Source organism: Alternaria ventricosa (assembly GCF_023758065.1).
Source record: "Alternaria ventricosa strain BMP 2768 chromosome Unknown scaffold_17, whole genome shotgun sequence".
NCBI lineage: Eukaryota > Fungi > Ascomycota > Dothideomycetes > Pleosporales > Pleosporaceae > Alternaria > Alternaria ventricosa.
The window spans coordinates 600,461-615,115 of NW_026055697.1; the positions used below are offsets into that span (position 1 = coordinate 600,461).

Consider the following 14,655-nt stretch of genomic DNA (forward strand, 5'->3'; position numbering starts at 1 on the left):
CTTCATTGTTTCCTCACCAGCAATAGAACATCGACGTATGCTGCTCTATGAAAGACTTGCTTCGGTATACCCTTGGTTTTCGCATACTCCTTCTTGGTAAGGCGACGAGGCTACATCGTCGGCACAGCCTGTTGTGGAGAACTCTTGCTCTAATCGTAGTCGGCAAGATCTTCAGCGAGGGACTCGGTTTTCTGGCGGGCGATGCCGGGCAGTCTGATTGTTTGCGCACTCATCCCACTCACGGCCTAGATATCCATTACATAGCCATTCGTCTTATCCCCTCGACTGAATAGTTTACGTCACTTACCCACAGTCGCGCGGTCGCTCTCCCATTTCCCCTGTTCCCACTGTTCGCCGCTTCGTCTTTAGGTCAATATACGTTCGCAGCTACTTCACCCGCAAGCACGTTCTTTCGCTATGAGGTTGTCGAGCAGGTGCTGACGAAACCGGAACAACAACCGTAACAACAAAAAGACAACACGCTTCTTGACTTCTACACCACAATTATTAACGCTCGCACTACACACAGTATTATACTTCGTCGCTTCGACACATGCGCCTACATCATACATCCACATACTATACTCTCACTTCCATGCCATGGGTAACCGAGACTCCGACAGCACCGCTCCGAGGAGTGCGACTCCACACACAAATGCAACGTCTTCTGCAAACGCGCCTCCTATAACCAGGGCAACGCCTCTCAGCACTTCGATTGAGCGACCTCATGGGGCATACGATCATTTGGGCTTTATAAGGATGGAAAACGAAGCCAGAACAAGATATAAAGAGGGTGTGATGACTAGAGCAGAGGGCCTTTTGCGAACGCGAGTAGATTCTATAATACAGGACCTGGTAGACTTACGACAGATTGATGGACTTGCCATACGACAAGCTTTCCTGGAGCAAACGGCAGCCCTGGGCCTGCTGCCTACTCCGGAATGGATTGTGGAATCACACAGACAGGTCGCGGAAGGCACGCGGACTGGTGCGAGCATCATTCCGCGGGTCAAGCCTGTGCCTCAATTACCTGTGCCTGGACCTCAGCCTCCGCCGACCGAGCCTCCAAATTCGCCGCCCAGATCTCCTTCTTCCCAGCATGGCGGTTCACATGCGACACTGATAGGCGAGGGTGGCCCAGATAATGCAGAACAGAATGACGGAGTACCGGCAGAAGAGAAGAACGCGAAGCGAGCAAAGAAAGCTGAAAAGCGGAGAAGACAAAAAGAGAGGAAGAAGGAGAGTAGGTTGCACCCACACAGACGCCAGTGCTCTCCGATGACTGACAAATATCACAGAACGAGCAACGGCCGACGGCGGTGTGTATCTTCAAGCTGAAGAGATGGACTGATCGGACTTCAGCAGTCACTGACAGGGTGGCATCGATAACATGAATCTAAACGTTACTGCAATTGGCCAGTCCGAACACAAAGACTTCGTGATGCATATACAGTTTGAAGGCGTGTTTCCAAATTCTCGTAGTTGTGATTTCACTCTTGGGGTTCCCGTTCGTCTAGGTAGCGAAGTCGTGAGGGCCACTATCTGCGTCGGAAGACAAAGGGCACGGTCCATTGAGTCGTAAGACTCAAGGCTGCAGTGTGGCGCGATTTTGTATAGCCCCATTTGTTCTCTCCACCCTGGATATACTTAAGGACTTGCAGATTCTGACTGACACCTTACGCGCACTCCACGACTCTGAAACACATTGCTTCAAATCAAGGAACGCCATCATCATGGCGACCAAGCATTCGACCGCCCTTAACGCCCTCACTAAGGCTCATCCTAGAGTCCCCTTACCACTATCGGGCGGCGACTCGAAGCCGGCAGATCCGCGCAAACATTCCCTCGTCACTCTACCCGCTGAGCTTCGCAACAAGATCTTCGAGTATCTTGTCGAGTTCTCCGAGCCCGTCAAGGTCACTTTCCGCCGACATTTTGAATATAGCTCCGAGCGCATAAGCTTCTCGCTCCAACCAGAACATCAGCGTCAGAGGAGCTTGCTTCTGACATGTCGGACTATTTACTCGGATGTGGCTTCGGCTTTTTATGCCAACAACAAGTTCCTCATAGCTCCGGACAGCTACCAATACTCACATCGTAGTCAGACGACTGCGGACGAGATTGCTGTACTGTTTCTCCAGCGACTGGGCTCGCAGGTTCATTGGATCCGTAAAGTCATCCTCGATATTACGAATAAGCCGTGGGCCCCATTTCTCGATAGATGTGCATTCCCGTACACATACGACGTGTTTGAGGTCGGCATAATTTTGAGATTCCTCTGGCATCACCGCCTCGCTATCGAGGTCGCTTACTTGCAAGACAAGAGAGCTTCCCGGGATGTCTGTAATCCTCCAGCGATGACCCGGGTCATGCGGTCTATTCTCGACGGCCAAGTGATGCTAAAGGCATCTCGCAGTCAGATGCTCGCAGTCGCAATCAAATATGACGGCTCCGGCGGGATGTTTCGTTTGGGTAAAGCACCACCTTCTGGCGCACCAAGCCGATTTGCACTCGATCGCGAGCGACAAATCTACAGTTTTGCCACTGAGGATAGTGGACGGTGCCTTACCTTGACAAAGCCAACACCTCCTACCTTGCTGACCTTACCTGTTCATTCCGTACTTTCCAAGATCTTTTCCGAGGTTCTCAGTGAGCGGGAGAAAATCTGCATCGATCTTGATGTGGACACAAGCTTGCCGATCAACTTCACTCACGCCAACAGGCGGTTTTATGAGACCTTTTGGGCAAGCTTGCTACAAGCCGCATCGTACACATTGCTGCTTCATTCAAGAGAGAAGCGCAGTACGTTCACTAATTTTAGCAAACTCGCTCGCATCTTACGTCGTACATTTACCACTCCCGAGGATCCCGGACAAAAGTACCACGGGATATCAGGGCCTTTGCGATGGTCAGCGCCCCATTGGAAGCTCGAGAACTCACAAGAGCTTAGCGTTGTGCTGGAGTTCGACTTAGCAGATCCGACCGCCTTGGAAGACCTGCGCATCAGCGTGCTGCCCTTGCTCTTGGAGACATCTTCGTATTGGGGTGATCGCACTGTCACGATCCGTTCATTAACCTCTACACCGGGTGGCCGTTCCCTTTCCGCCGAGCAAACAATTACGTTTCAAGAACTTCGACTGAACGCTTTCAATGCGCTGAATGACACATTCGGTGAGACTGTTGGGTACGCAGCTACTACGCTGTGGATAAACGGGGTGGGCAAGGTCGTCGAGATAGAGTTCAGTCGTTTCTCTAGCCCATATCGCATCCAATACGATCCGGCAAAAGCATCCGGGGGAGTCGGCGGTAGGAAATCGCACAAAGTGTCCTCTATTTACCCAAAGGACCAGTACTTCCACGGACAAAAGACCCGACACGACTGTCAATCGAAAGATTGCAAGCAGCTGTTCCCATCTCAGTACAACGCAGTAGCGGTACTGGAATATCTCGAAGAGATCTTGATCAGATATGATGTTGAGCATAGACCTGATTCGGGCAATGCGTAAGTATACAGTATGTTCCACTAATCGAATGAACCAACTGACAATTGCTAGCGAAGTCGAAAAGATCATGTTGACACAGCTGATGCCGGTGGAAATCTGCGGTCTCCGCCGACAAGACGAATCGCTGTGGAAGGCTAGGATAAATCTGGGTTTTCTTAAGTTGATGAATAGTTAGTGTTGCTGCTGAGCGTATGGCTCAGGTATGAGCTGCTCCACTGGAGCGAAAGGATCACTGAGATAAACATGACATATGCGCAAGAAGAGATCTTCGTCGATCATGTACCATTGCTGGACATCGGGCGAGATACACATGTGCCGTATATTGTATGTCTGTCATTACATTAGCGATTTCATTCGTGCTGCAAGCAGGTCCGGCCTTTGCGTACAACCTATGGTCATCACTGGGTGTACATACGTCAATATTCTTAAACATCTCACGCTCGAAGTCAAGCTCGTCCCCTTAATCTCAATCCTTTTTCACGCTCTCATCCTTCAAATCGCTCTTCTTCTCGTCATCCTTATCACCAGAACCGCTACCGCTGCCCTTGTAGTGACTGCCTTCTTTTCCTGGCTCAAAAACTGTATTGCCTCGTAACTACTCAGTATGCATGTCTACAAAATCAGGGGCGTTGACATACAGGAAGCGCAATGCGCCCAAGCACCGTCTTTCGTCAAATCAGCCCCTGCACCGCACTCTGGACATTCGACCATAGCAAAGCTTTCTAATCGGGTTTCGGAGGATGGGTAACAGATTCGGTTTAGGATGTGGTTGATGATCAATGTTCGGTTGCTATCTTGCGATAGAGTTTCAATGCAGGTTGCGTGCTTGCGCTAAAGTGAGGGGCATGATGTCATAGACCAATGAGATGCAGCGGAGGCTTCTTGTCAATCTTACGACCACAGGAGTTCCAGCCACTGGTGTATTCTTGGAAAGAGTATGAGAGACATCGAAGAAGGCCCGAAGTTGGGCTTCCATCCTTCCATCAGTAATCTTTTGTGCAGTGGCTGATCTGGCGTGTTACAGATATCTCAGAGCCTGAACGCCGGCGGCCCTGCAGCATGCAAGAAGAATGGCGCATATGGGACTTTGGTTCTGCTACCGCATAGTACGAATGCTACCAGAACTCTGAGTCCGATGTGCGAACCACCAGTTCTCTATCTCTCGACGCGAGTCAGCCGGTATCTAGGTTGTCGTCTTCCGTCGTCTTCCGCCCGTCTTGGCGTCCAATCCGCGACTCCAAGAGTTCCCAACAACCACAATCCATCTTGCTTGCGCAATGCGATCACCCCGAGATTGTTGACTCGCACAGGGACTCTCCATCCTCATGGATGCTGCTACGACTCAGGAACCACAATGCCACCAATGATCGCGCTCATCAGGCTCACCTGCGCATCCTCAGATCCATAAGAGGCCGCGTCGGACACGGTACGCACGTACTGCCGCTGGACCAGGGCCAGAGTCGATGGTATCGCACCGATGAAACCGATTAGTTTACCGGAATGCATCGCCGCGAAGGGAATGCAAAGTTAGATGCTCGATATTTGGTCTAGGAGATGAGCATCTTATCGCAGCTGCGTCGCAAGCGATCGTACAACATCTTCGTACTTCGTACTTCCCGCTCATCTGATGCTAGGGTCGTTGCGACATCAGAAATCTGGGGTCCACATCTGCAACATTCACCGTTGACGTGCATCTACCGCATAAATTTGCTCGCGGAGCTGAACAACTCAGGGGCGATCCACCCGTCGAAAACGAAGCTATTGCTTCAGCTGCTCTGAGAGCCTGGGTTCGTGAATCATGCCACGCGACTACCCGCTTGCGATAGCCTCACTATACCCAGCCGAGCGAGCGCCTAGACCCTGGTCGGCCTAGTGGTCGCGTGGTAAACGGTTCATCCGCAACCAACATTTGACGATGGATGCCTGAGGGCCCCATGCCGTGTCAAAGCAACGGTTCCCTCCCCACCGCATCTGCATTGCGCAAGTTTGTCTCCGCGTTGAAGGATGGAAGGTTTGCTTCGAACTTTAATATTGCTGCAGGTGGTGTAGCCTCCACGGGACATATGGCCGGGCGCCTCATCAATCCACAGTGTCGCATGTCAGAAGGCGGGAAATACGATGCTTGCAGCGGTCCGTATATAGCGTCGATGAGCCGGATCCCGAGGTGCGAAAGTTTAAACTTCCAAGCCTGTTCAGTATCTCTTCACGCCCAGCGTGTCTAGGCTTTTCTTTCTTCTCGTTTGCCTTTTCGTCTTCTCGTCCTGTCTATCGGTGGCTTCCGTTCACGATTTGTCCGTCGACGGGTGTGTGGCTTCGGTAGAATCGCACCATACGAGGATTCCTTGAGTATCTCACGAAGCCCATGACAACTAGTCGCACGTAGCGTGCAAGACAATTGTAATACCCCAGACTCCTTCGTATCCTCACCTCTCTAAACCCCACGACACGACACCATTCGATGGCCGACCCGATGGCCGCGGTGCCATACTCCAACAAAGCCGCCATCTACCTCGGACCCGTCATTTCCTTTGGAATTGTCGCACTCTTCCTTGTCATCGCACGCATCTACACGCGGATACAGAGGACTGGAAAGCTGTTCCTCGATGACTGGATCATTGTTGTCGCAGAACCACTCTCGTTGATTGGAATATGTCTAGCGATTGCATCAACGGCATACGGATGGGGCAAACCAGCGGCATCTTTCACACCCGAGACTCTCAAGCAAACACTGAGGCTGCAGTTTGCGCTCCAAACTGTATGGCTTCTGACGCTCTGGCTCGTACGATTGTCTGTCGCGTGCTCATTACTGCGCTTCGGGACTGAGAGGCTTTGGCGGTGGCCGTTGTACTTCATCATGGGCCTACAAACAACAATCTCTTGGAATTACTTCGTCATCCAGTTTGCGCAATGCACACCCGTCAGCTCGAACTGGGATACCGGTATCTCTTCCAAATGCTGGGATCTGGGCCCCATCGTCATCTATGGATGGGTCATTGCCGGTAAGACTTCCCTCGGCGCTACTCATGTAGAACTCGACTAACCCTCTCGATAGGCATCTACATAGCCATGGATCTCACACTCTCACTCATGCCAATCCGCTTGATTCGCACCCTGAACCGCTCTCAATCCGAGAAGATACTCATCGGTTTCCTCATGGCCCTCGGTCTCCTCGCAACCGCGATAAACTGCGCCAAGATGACAACATTCACCACGTTCGGCCAAGGCGACGTGATGCAAGCTACCATAGTACCTTCGCTGTGGGCCAAACTCGAGGAAGAGATCGGCATCATCGCTAGTTCGCTTCCTTGGCTCAAGAGCCCTGCTGAGAACTGGTTGAAGAAGATCGGCATACTGAAGGAGCATCAGCTCACCAAGCCGAGCTTCGTCGCAGATATGAGCTTACCAACAGTGAAAGATGATACAGAGGATACGAATAGTAATGACGCGGATAGTACGAAAGTGAAGGGAAATGTTAGGGTGGATTCGGTGGCCACCGCTCTGGGTACCAAAGGCTCGAACAATAGCCTGCCAAAGGATCCGAATAGTAATACTTGGCAGGCTGTCTAATCGCGACGACCATGTTACGACTTTCATCTGGGATGCATGCCAAATCTTTGGGCTTTAGCGCGGCGCTCTGGCGTTTTTGAGAGTCTGGCCTGTGACTCTCAGGAATTGAGGAATACACAAAGGCACAGATTGTTTCTTTGCACGATCCAAGAAAAACAATACATATACCTTAATATGAGCAATTCTGACCGCACGAGGTGAGGACTGACTCTCGCAAAAGTGTGAGGAGTAAGAGTTTGGTGATGCCGCACTTCGGCGACATTCGCCCGAAGCTCTGCGAAATCTCGGATTATTACTAACAGAAAACTGCTTACTCCGCATTTTCGCAAACCATCTTCAGGACTTTGCGGAAGCCTTCCTTTTGCGCGTTTGCTTGCGCAGATTTTATCCTCGCTGTTGTTGCAGGGCCTGTTTGTAGGTGTAGCAGCAGGTCTCAGGACTACGCTCTCTCCTTGTCGATGCTAACCTGCTGTCCCTGGATACAATGGCATCAACAAAGATCGTGGACTCAGAAACTGTGATGCCGCGGTCATTAGCAGCACTAAAACGGCACGCGCCATTAGTCCGGGGTGCATGATCCAGGCTCGATCCGCGATGGTGACGTCCCACCGGTCGTTATTCCCTTCTCTAGGTTCTGTTTACCGCGTCTATGCTTTCATCAAGCTTTCTCTCTTTCCGCATTCCCACTTCTTGACATCGCTGCCACTACATCCTAACATTGACAGCGAACAGTCCTCGAAACAACTGTCTCAATCCAATCGTCTTTCCTGAGTAGACGTCGTAGTCGCCGCCGCGTGCGTAAACTAGGCATCCTCCGCCTTCACGATGCCGATATGGGATCCTCTTGTGCCCGTTGAGCGCGTTATACAGCGTGGTCTTGCACGCCTTCCGCAACCTATCAGCCACTGGCTTGGATATCGAACAAAAGCAGCACCAGCTGCTCGCACATGGGTCGTCTGTGTCTGGGGCTTCATCGGCGCTTTCTGTGGGCTTAGTGTCATTCTCGCTATATTTGGGCACACAGACTACATGAGAAGTCGCGCCGTACCACCAATCATCGCTTCATTTGTGAGTTCTCCGACTCTTTGTATATCTGATATTGAAGAGGACTAACATATTCGTAGGGTGCCTCAGCAATCCTCTGCTACGGCGCCATCGACGTGCCCTTCTCGCAACCACGCTCCCTAATCTTCGGCCACTTCTTCAGCGGCCTAGTCGGAGTCATCATAGCAACAATCTTCCAGTTCGACCTCGAAAAAGATCCTTACCCACGACTGCAATGGCTCGCTGCTGCTTTGGCCACAGCTATCGCTCTCGTTGTCATGCATCTGACCAAGACGACTCACCCACCTGCTGGAGCAACAGCGCTCATGCCGTGTGTTGATCAGCATATCTGGGCGCTGCGATGGTATTTCTTGCCGGTCTTGCTGCTATCGTCGACCGTTGTGCTGGTTACAGCCATGATGGGGAATAATGTTCAGCGGCGATACCCCGTGTTCTGGGTTGCGCAGATTCCGCCAACACCACCGGCACCGAAGGCCGAGGAGAAGAAAGATACGATCAAAGAGGGTTCCTCTGATGGAAGCGTGGATGGATCACACAAGGACGTGGAGAGAGGACCTCTTTAGGTTCTCTTCGTAGAAGCATTAAACCGAGCATCTCCATCGTCATTTTGGTAATGTGCTTTAGCCAGCGATGTATTTTGGTCACCATAATAATAATTTTTGTCGTCGATAGCTCTCACATTATTGGTATGAAGCGAAAGAAGTCAGTCACTCGGAGTGCTTACTAAACGACGAGCTTGTGATGCCGAATCTTCCGCAACAGTGCCCATCCTTCACACTTTGACACATGTGTTGATTTGGTATCATGGTTTGTATTAACACTACTACGAATCTACTTAGGTATCTTCATCTATCGTCACTAAATCAAATGCAGCATCAAACTTAAACCTTCTCGACCCACACAGTCCTAGCCACACTCGGCACACCCTCCGCACTGACAGCAAAGAGATACCACGCTCCCGGCAATACGACACCAGAGTCATTCATGATGGGCAAGACAACCTCTTCACCCTCAACCCTTGGCTGGAGCGGAATTCGCCTCTGATCACTGTTGACGTTGTGTGTAACACTTCCAATCCTGATGAAATAGAACTTCACACCGTTGGCCGAACCTTGCATCTTGACCCTCAGCTCACCACCAGGGGCGACGATGCTGTTAGCAACGTTCTCGATGATCGGGCGAGGAGCGCCGGTTTGGAGGTATGCTGGCGTGAAGATCTGGCCGTTAGGGTGGTCGACTGTGTCTTTGCAGTGGTAAGACGGTCCACCGGTTCCGTCATCCCAGCAGAGACCTCCGCCTCCACTGAAGACGGTGGCATCGGGCAGTAGGATAGAGACAGAGTGGTAGTTACGAGGAATGGCTTCAGCGGGCAGCTCGGTAAAGGTCTTGGTTGCTGGATCAAACATCTCGGGGATGAAGACGGGGTCGATGTCTGTGAAGCCCGCAGCCCAACGCTGTCCGCCAGTGATCAAGAGCTTGCCGTCAGGAAGAACGACGATGTTTGCGAAAGCGCGAGGGTGATGCATATCTGCGATTCGTTCAGCGGTCACTGGTGCGCCGACATAGTTGATTTCCATCAAATGCGCGACTGCGAGACCGGGCGCTTGATCATAGTACTGGGCTCCACCTGCAGTGAAAATCTTTCCAACATCGTACATAACGTGAACACCGCACATGGCGTCGTTAACATCGTCGCGAATGCCTGCTGGGCTGACGCCTCCTTCGCCATCGGTGTAGTACCAGTTCATCGCTTTGCTGGGCCCGGCCTGGAAGATAGTGCCGTTGCGCCAGGGAAAGAGCCAGGCGTGGTTGTCCTCGCGGAAGATACCCTCGTGGTCGGTTGTCAACATCGGCTCGACAGCAGCACCAGGAAGAAGTGTCCACGTGTTCTGTACTGGGTCGTAAATTTCTCCTGGCTTTCCACCTCTTGGTCCACTCCAAGATCCACCAATAGTGAACACATTTCCGTTAGAGAGGATAGCGCTGCTCTGGTAGCCACGCGGTACTTTCATATCCGGTCCGGGAGCGAATGTGTTTGTCTCCGGTTGGTATATGGTCGTCTTCTCCGCATTGCTTCCTCCTGTGATCACCAATCTTCCGTCGGCCAAGGAGCTCATACCAGGGCAGAACATGTCGTGGTTGGTTTCAGCGACCTGACGAGTAGTCATCTGTCCGGAGACCAAATTGTACTCTGCGAACTGAGTGAGACCACGTTCACCCCCGAAGGCGTTCGGTGAGAATGCCGAATACACCATCATGCGAGTCGGAGTCGGCCATTCCGGAACGATATAGGCCGCAACGGGAATGATCGGAAAGTCGATTACTGGACCCCATGATCCTTGGCCCTGAGCGATGGTATTTGAGTAGAGGAATGGCAGAAAGGCAGCCGCTGCCTTTGCGTGTGAAAACATTAGATATTAGTGTATTAGAGCACACGATAGGTGCAAGAAGATGAAGGCGAAAGCGACTGTCGGTGGGTGGTGCTCGTATCTGAAGGTGTCCACGATATGTTTGTTTTATATCAACAAACGTTGCTTTTCCCGCACACCCTTCTTCGGATCACGATGCCTGACTTGTTGTGCGCCAATGCAGTCGAGCACGTCCTAATTGGTAGCCGATCCCAATGAACATGAGCCGAGACCTGTTCGAGAACCCAAGAGCTACAACACCAGCTCGGCACATGCTCTTAGGGTAGTGCTATACCCATTGTATTACACCGAGTGGTACTACATCCGGACAAGAACGCGCGATGACACGGCAGCACCTGCAAGTGTGGTAGTGCTACTTCTCGAAGGGTACATTGTTGATGTATCATCGTCTCATCATGTACCGCGTGAGATACTCAGATCGATCCTGTCTGTAAGCTTTACGAGAAAAGGCTCGCGTAAGATAGGGCTGAGAAGCTGGATAGCCGCCATCCGTCTTGGTCGCACCGTAACGCGACTTGGCCTAAGCGTGGCACAGAAATAGTTTATCGATTGTTGGCGGCCGTTGCGGGGCAATACGATTATCGCACGTTGATGACTCTCACCGATGCGGGGTGTGTCTGGGCCGGAACTGACGATGCGTTGGTTGAAGTTTGTGCGCGAGAAAGAACGTTGGGGACGAAGGGGTGAGAGCTCGGCACGTGCTCGGTACCGATGACGTTGAGCACTGATAAGCTTGCGGTCGTTGCGATAAGAGACCCCTTGGCGACGACAGTTTGGACTCAGCACGTGGAATCTCAGGGCCATTTTCCATCACCATCGAGATGGCATTGACATGGTTCGAATACCATGAAGTAACTAAGTCTCCTGGAAGACCCTTCGACGTCATACAGGCTGCGCATACGGATCGCTTTCATTCCGGCTTCAACAACTCCGCCATCTTCATTCTCAACGCCTTTTCAGCTGCTGGCCAACCCTGCCCCAACTTCCGACAAAACAAATTCACATCAACGCGTCTGTACTCAGGCATTTCCCTCAGCAGCAGCTTCACAACATCCCTACACCGAAAGTCTTTATCCAAGGCCGCTAACACCAGCTGATACATCGCGGACTTGCGCGTGAAGTTTACATCCGAAGACTGACAGAGCTCCTCCATAGCCTGGGTGTATATCTCGCGGTAGCGCTCGATGGCCCAAGTCATATGTGGCAGCCGACCTAAGCCGTAGTCTGGGAGCCAGTCGCGACGAAGAAAGGTAGGCATGGATGTGTAGCCAATGCAGCGTGGCACCGCTGCGCAAGCATCCCAGTCGATAATGCCAGTCACATTACCATCTTCATCTACCAGGATATTCTGGAGGTCGAGGTCGTCATGTCGGATGACAAATGTTTCGCGTACCGGCACGGTGTGGCTACCGTACCCAGCCTGGGAAATTTCACCCTGTGAGGGCGTGGATGGTTTGAACGGTGCAGAAGACAGAATAATCCGCATCACTATCTGAACGCCAAGTTCGGTCATCCCATCGCTATCGAGAGAATCCTCAGGCTCGCATAGCCTGTCAAGGCCAGCAGCGAAAAAGGCTTCGCTGGACGCAAATGATCCATAAGACGTCGGCTCTTCCATGTTCATCTTGCAGTGCCACCGCCAGGCCGGCGCGATGAACTTTGGGTTCTTATCTTCCGGATACTCGTAGCTAGGGACGCCGGTATACGGAAACTCGAGTGTCGCAAGTTGGCTCATAGCTTGCGCAAGAGAGCGCAGAAAGGTAACGCGCCTTTGCTCGACCTCCGGCGAAGGGTCGTCGGCCTCAAGGTGCAGGTCGTCAGATTTGAACATCCTGTAGGGTTGACCGAGCCACAGATCCGTCGCCGCGATACCTTTGATCTTCTTCATGAGTATGTACGGCGCGCCTATCGCATTCTGTAGGCCGCCGTCGTATGCGACAACCTCTGGTACTGGACAGTCTGTATGGTGGTAAATATGCTTCAGTAACTGAGCTTCACATTCCAACATCATACGGTCGTTCACACCCCACTCTTTCGGTGTACCGTGTGCAGGTATCTTGAGAACATACTCCTGCGGAATTTCATCATGGCGCTCAATCCTCAAGAATACTGCATGGTGGAACGATCCCTCCGTCCGACGTGTAACACGACAGCTGCCAGGGGACAACTTCCTCTCAGGATCGACGAGATCGAGTACCATTTCTTCCAAGACTGCGCGCGATATACCTCGAATGGCTTTGAAGTTCCGGCGGTCGAATTCGCGCCCCGAGGGCTCGCCGTCGTCGCTATAAACCGTCGCGAGGGTTACTCCTTCGGAAGCTTGAGCCAGGATACTACTTTTTGGTGTATACCGTCGGCGATCACCAGCAAGTGGGACTCTACTGTAGTCGACGTAGTGACTCGGCGGCCGTATTCGATCCACGGTGGTGGCTGAAGTTGTTCGCTGTAGGAAGACACTGGAGCGAGTCAATGGTACCGCTTCTTCTGATGCACCATGGACGGTTCCCCTCCCCCATACCCAGGATGACCGAGGCCGTGGAGTCTTTACGCTCGTTCCCAAACGTGAGCTCAGCATCCGTTTGAGCCCTCCTGGTTTCGGTCGCGCGCTACCATCGTCTAACGAAAGTCTGGAATTTGTTCGTAACAGAGGCCACCGCTTGTTTCGCACTCTGTCCCATACCGAAGGTCGTGTAGTGGGTATCGCAGTCTCTCTAGGCATGGTTTGGATTCTTGCGCCGGTGTGGTTGCGTCGGCTTGGATGAGAGTAGAGAAACACTGTGGTTGAACGCGTGGCGAAGAGAAGTCGGGGGTCCGAACTTGGGTGAATGCTTTGGTCTACACGCCTAGCCCAAGGCTATACCTTCTGTCACATGACCATTATGGTCCGTGCAGGTTTGCGTATGGCCCTCACGACTTCGCTACCCAGACGCACGGGAACTCCCAGAGTGACATCACGACCGCATGCGCGCCTCAAAAGACCATTATGCTGCCGTAGAGAACAAATTCTCATTAAATCGTGTAGTCACCTCAGCACAGCTATACCTAGGCATATTCGACTACGCACCGCGATCCGCTATCCCACCAACACCTTTCCTTTTCCATGCGCTACACCCCATTCTCCCTTGTTCTTCGCTTTTCTACGAGCTCTGCCGGACAATCAAAGTCGGCCTTCGACTGACCAGAGCGAGCCGTCGTCCGCCGTCCTCAGCGGTGAACCTGTGGTATTGATCGCAAGCAGGTATTATTACCCGAGGCCAGCGGTCAAAGTCGTCAGCCTCTCTCCAGCCAAATGCGCCTCCGGTGCCATCGTAGTCAATTGCGACTGACGCGATATGGCGCCGAGACGCCTTGAGCATCAGCTGGCCTTCGAGAATGGACTTTGTAATAGCCGTTATTGTTCTAGGATCGAAATAACGTCGTCGGTCGTTTGCGGACACGGTGTTGGTGAAAGTGATTTCTATTTTAAGGTCATAGTGCCAAAGGAAGTGAAGTAATCGTCCGATGTGAAAAGCCTCGGGTCTTTGCTGGTTGTATAGCCTGAAGCTTACACGTCTGTCCAAGACCCCTTTGGAGAGATCGATGGAGAACTTATGGTGCCAGTACACTTGAGACCCCAGTTTCTGGAGCCATGCCATGTAGACATCTAGAAGATATTCGATGGTATCAAGGTTTCTGAGATTGGCCTGAACGATAACGAAGGTGTTGCTGGCGTAGAACAGTGAAGCTGCTTCGAGGTAGGTAGTTCGACACGCCAGAAACAGGTTCCTGGGCATTTTGAATCCTGCACCAAGATAGAATTTGTAGACGTCTCTGGCTGGGGAGAGATCGAGATCGATTATGATTGGCTCTGGGTATTCGACGAGACATCCATAAATCTTGTTTCGAATCTCAGCGGGCAGCTTGACGAGAGAGTGTCTGCTTGGGTCTATCGGCTTTGAGTCGCCTGCTGTGGCTATAGGTGAGGGGATAGTATATGGAGGCATGTTGACCTCTCGTTGGGATCGAGGAGTTGACCCGGTAGGTGGATGGGTGATGCGGTCGGTTGACAGCTCTGGTGTGTGCGAATGTACTGTTGAGATCCGCTTGACTCC

The 14,655-nt window shown here is 52.0% G+C and overlaps 6 protein-coding genes across 6 annotated transcripts; 4 read left to right on the forward strand and 2 right to left on the reverse strand.

The window, feature by feature from the left end:
- Positions 1-600: 600 nt before the first annotated feature.
- Positions 601-1,351, forward strand: J4E93_008659 (uncharacterized protein; the record flags this gene model as incomplete). Its single annotated transcript, XM_049346557.1, has 2 exons — positions 601-1,243; positions 1,299-1,351. The coding sequence occupies 2 exons, from the start codon at positions 601-603 to the stop codon at positions 1,349-1,351; spliced, it is 696 nt and encodes a 231-aa protein (XP_049196447.1).
- A 382-nt stretch (positions 1,352-1,733) lies between these two features.
- J4E93_008660 (uncharacterized protein) lies at positions 1,734-3,506 on the forward strand (the record flags this gene model as incomplete). Its single annotated transcript, XM_049346558.1, has 1 exon — positions 1,734-3,506. One exon carries the CDS (start codon positions 1,734-1,736, stop codon positions 3,504-3,506), a length of 1,773 nt encoding a protein of 590 aa, XP_049196448.1.
- Positions 3,507-5,961: 2,455 nt separating this feature from the next.
- On the forward strand, positions 5,962-7,070 carry J4E93_008661 (uncharacterized protein; the record flags this gene model as incomplete). The annotated part of the gene is made up of 2 exons (XM_049346559.1): positions 5,962-6,502; positions 6,556-7,070. 2 exons carry the CDS (start codon positions 5,962-5,964, stop codon positions 7,068-7,070), a joined length of 1,056 nt encoding a protein of 351 aa, XP_049196449.1.
- Positions 7,071-7,895: 825 nt separating this feature from the next.
- Positions 7,896-8,698, forward strand: J4E93_008662 (uncharacterized protein; the record flags this gene model as incomplete). Its single annotated transcript, XM_049346560.1, has 2 exons — positions 7,896-8,138; positions 8,195-8,698. 2 exons carry the CDS (start codon positions 7,896-7,898, stop codon positions 8,696-8,698), a joined length of 747 nt encoding a protein of 248 aa, XP_049196450.1.
- Positions 8,699-9,016: 318 nt separating this feature from the next.
- On the reverse strand, positions 9,017-10,546 carry J4E93_008663 (uncharacterized protein; the record flags this gene model as incomplete). Its single annotated transcript, XM_049346561.1, has 1 exon — positions 9,017-10,546. The coding sequence occupies one exon, from the start codon at positions 10,544-10,546 to the stop codon at positions 9,017-9,019; it is 1,530 nt and encodes a 509-aa protein (XP_049196451.1).
- A 928-nt stretch (positions 10,547-11,474) lies between these two features.
- On the reverse strand, positions 11,475-13,060 carry J4E93_008664 (uncharacterized protein; the record flags this gene model as incomplete). The annotated part of the gene is made up of 2 exons (XM_049346562.1): positions 11,475-12,849; positions 13,041-13,060. The coding sequence occupies 2 exons, from the start codon at positions 13,058-13,060 to the stop codon at positions 11,475-11,477; spliced, it is 1,395 nt and encodes a 464-aa protein (XP_049196452.1).
- Between the last annotated feature and the right edge of the window lie 1,595 nt (positions 13,061-14,655).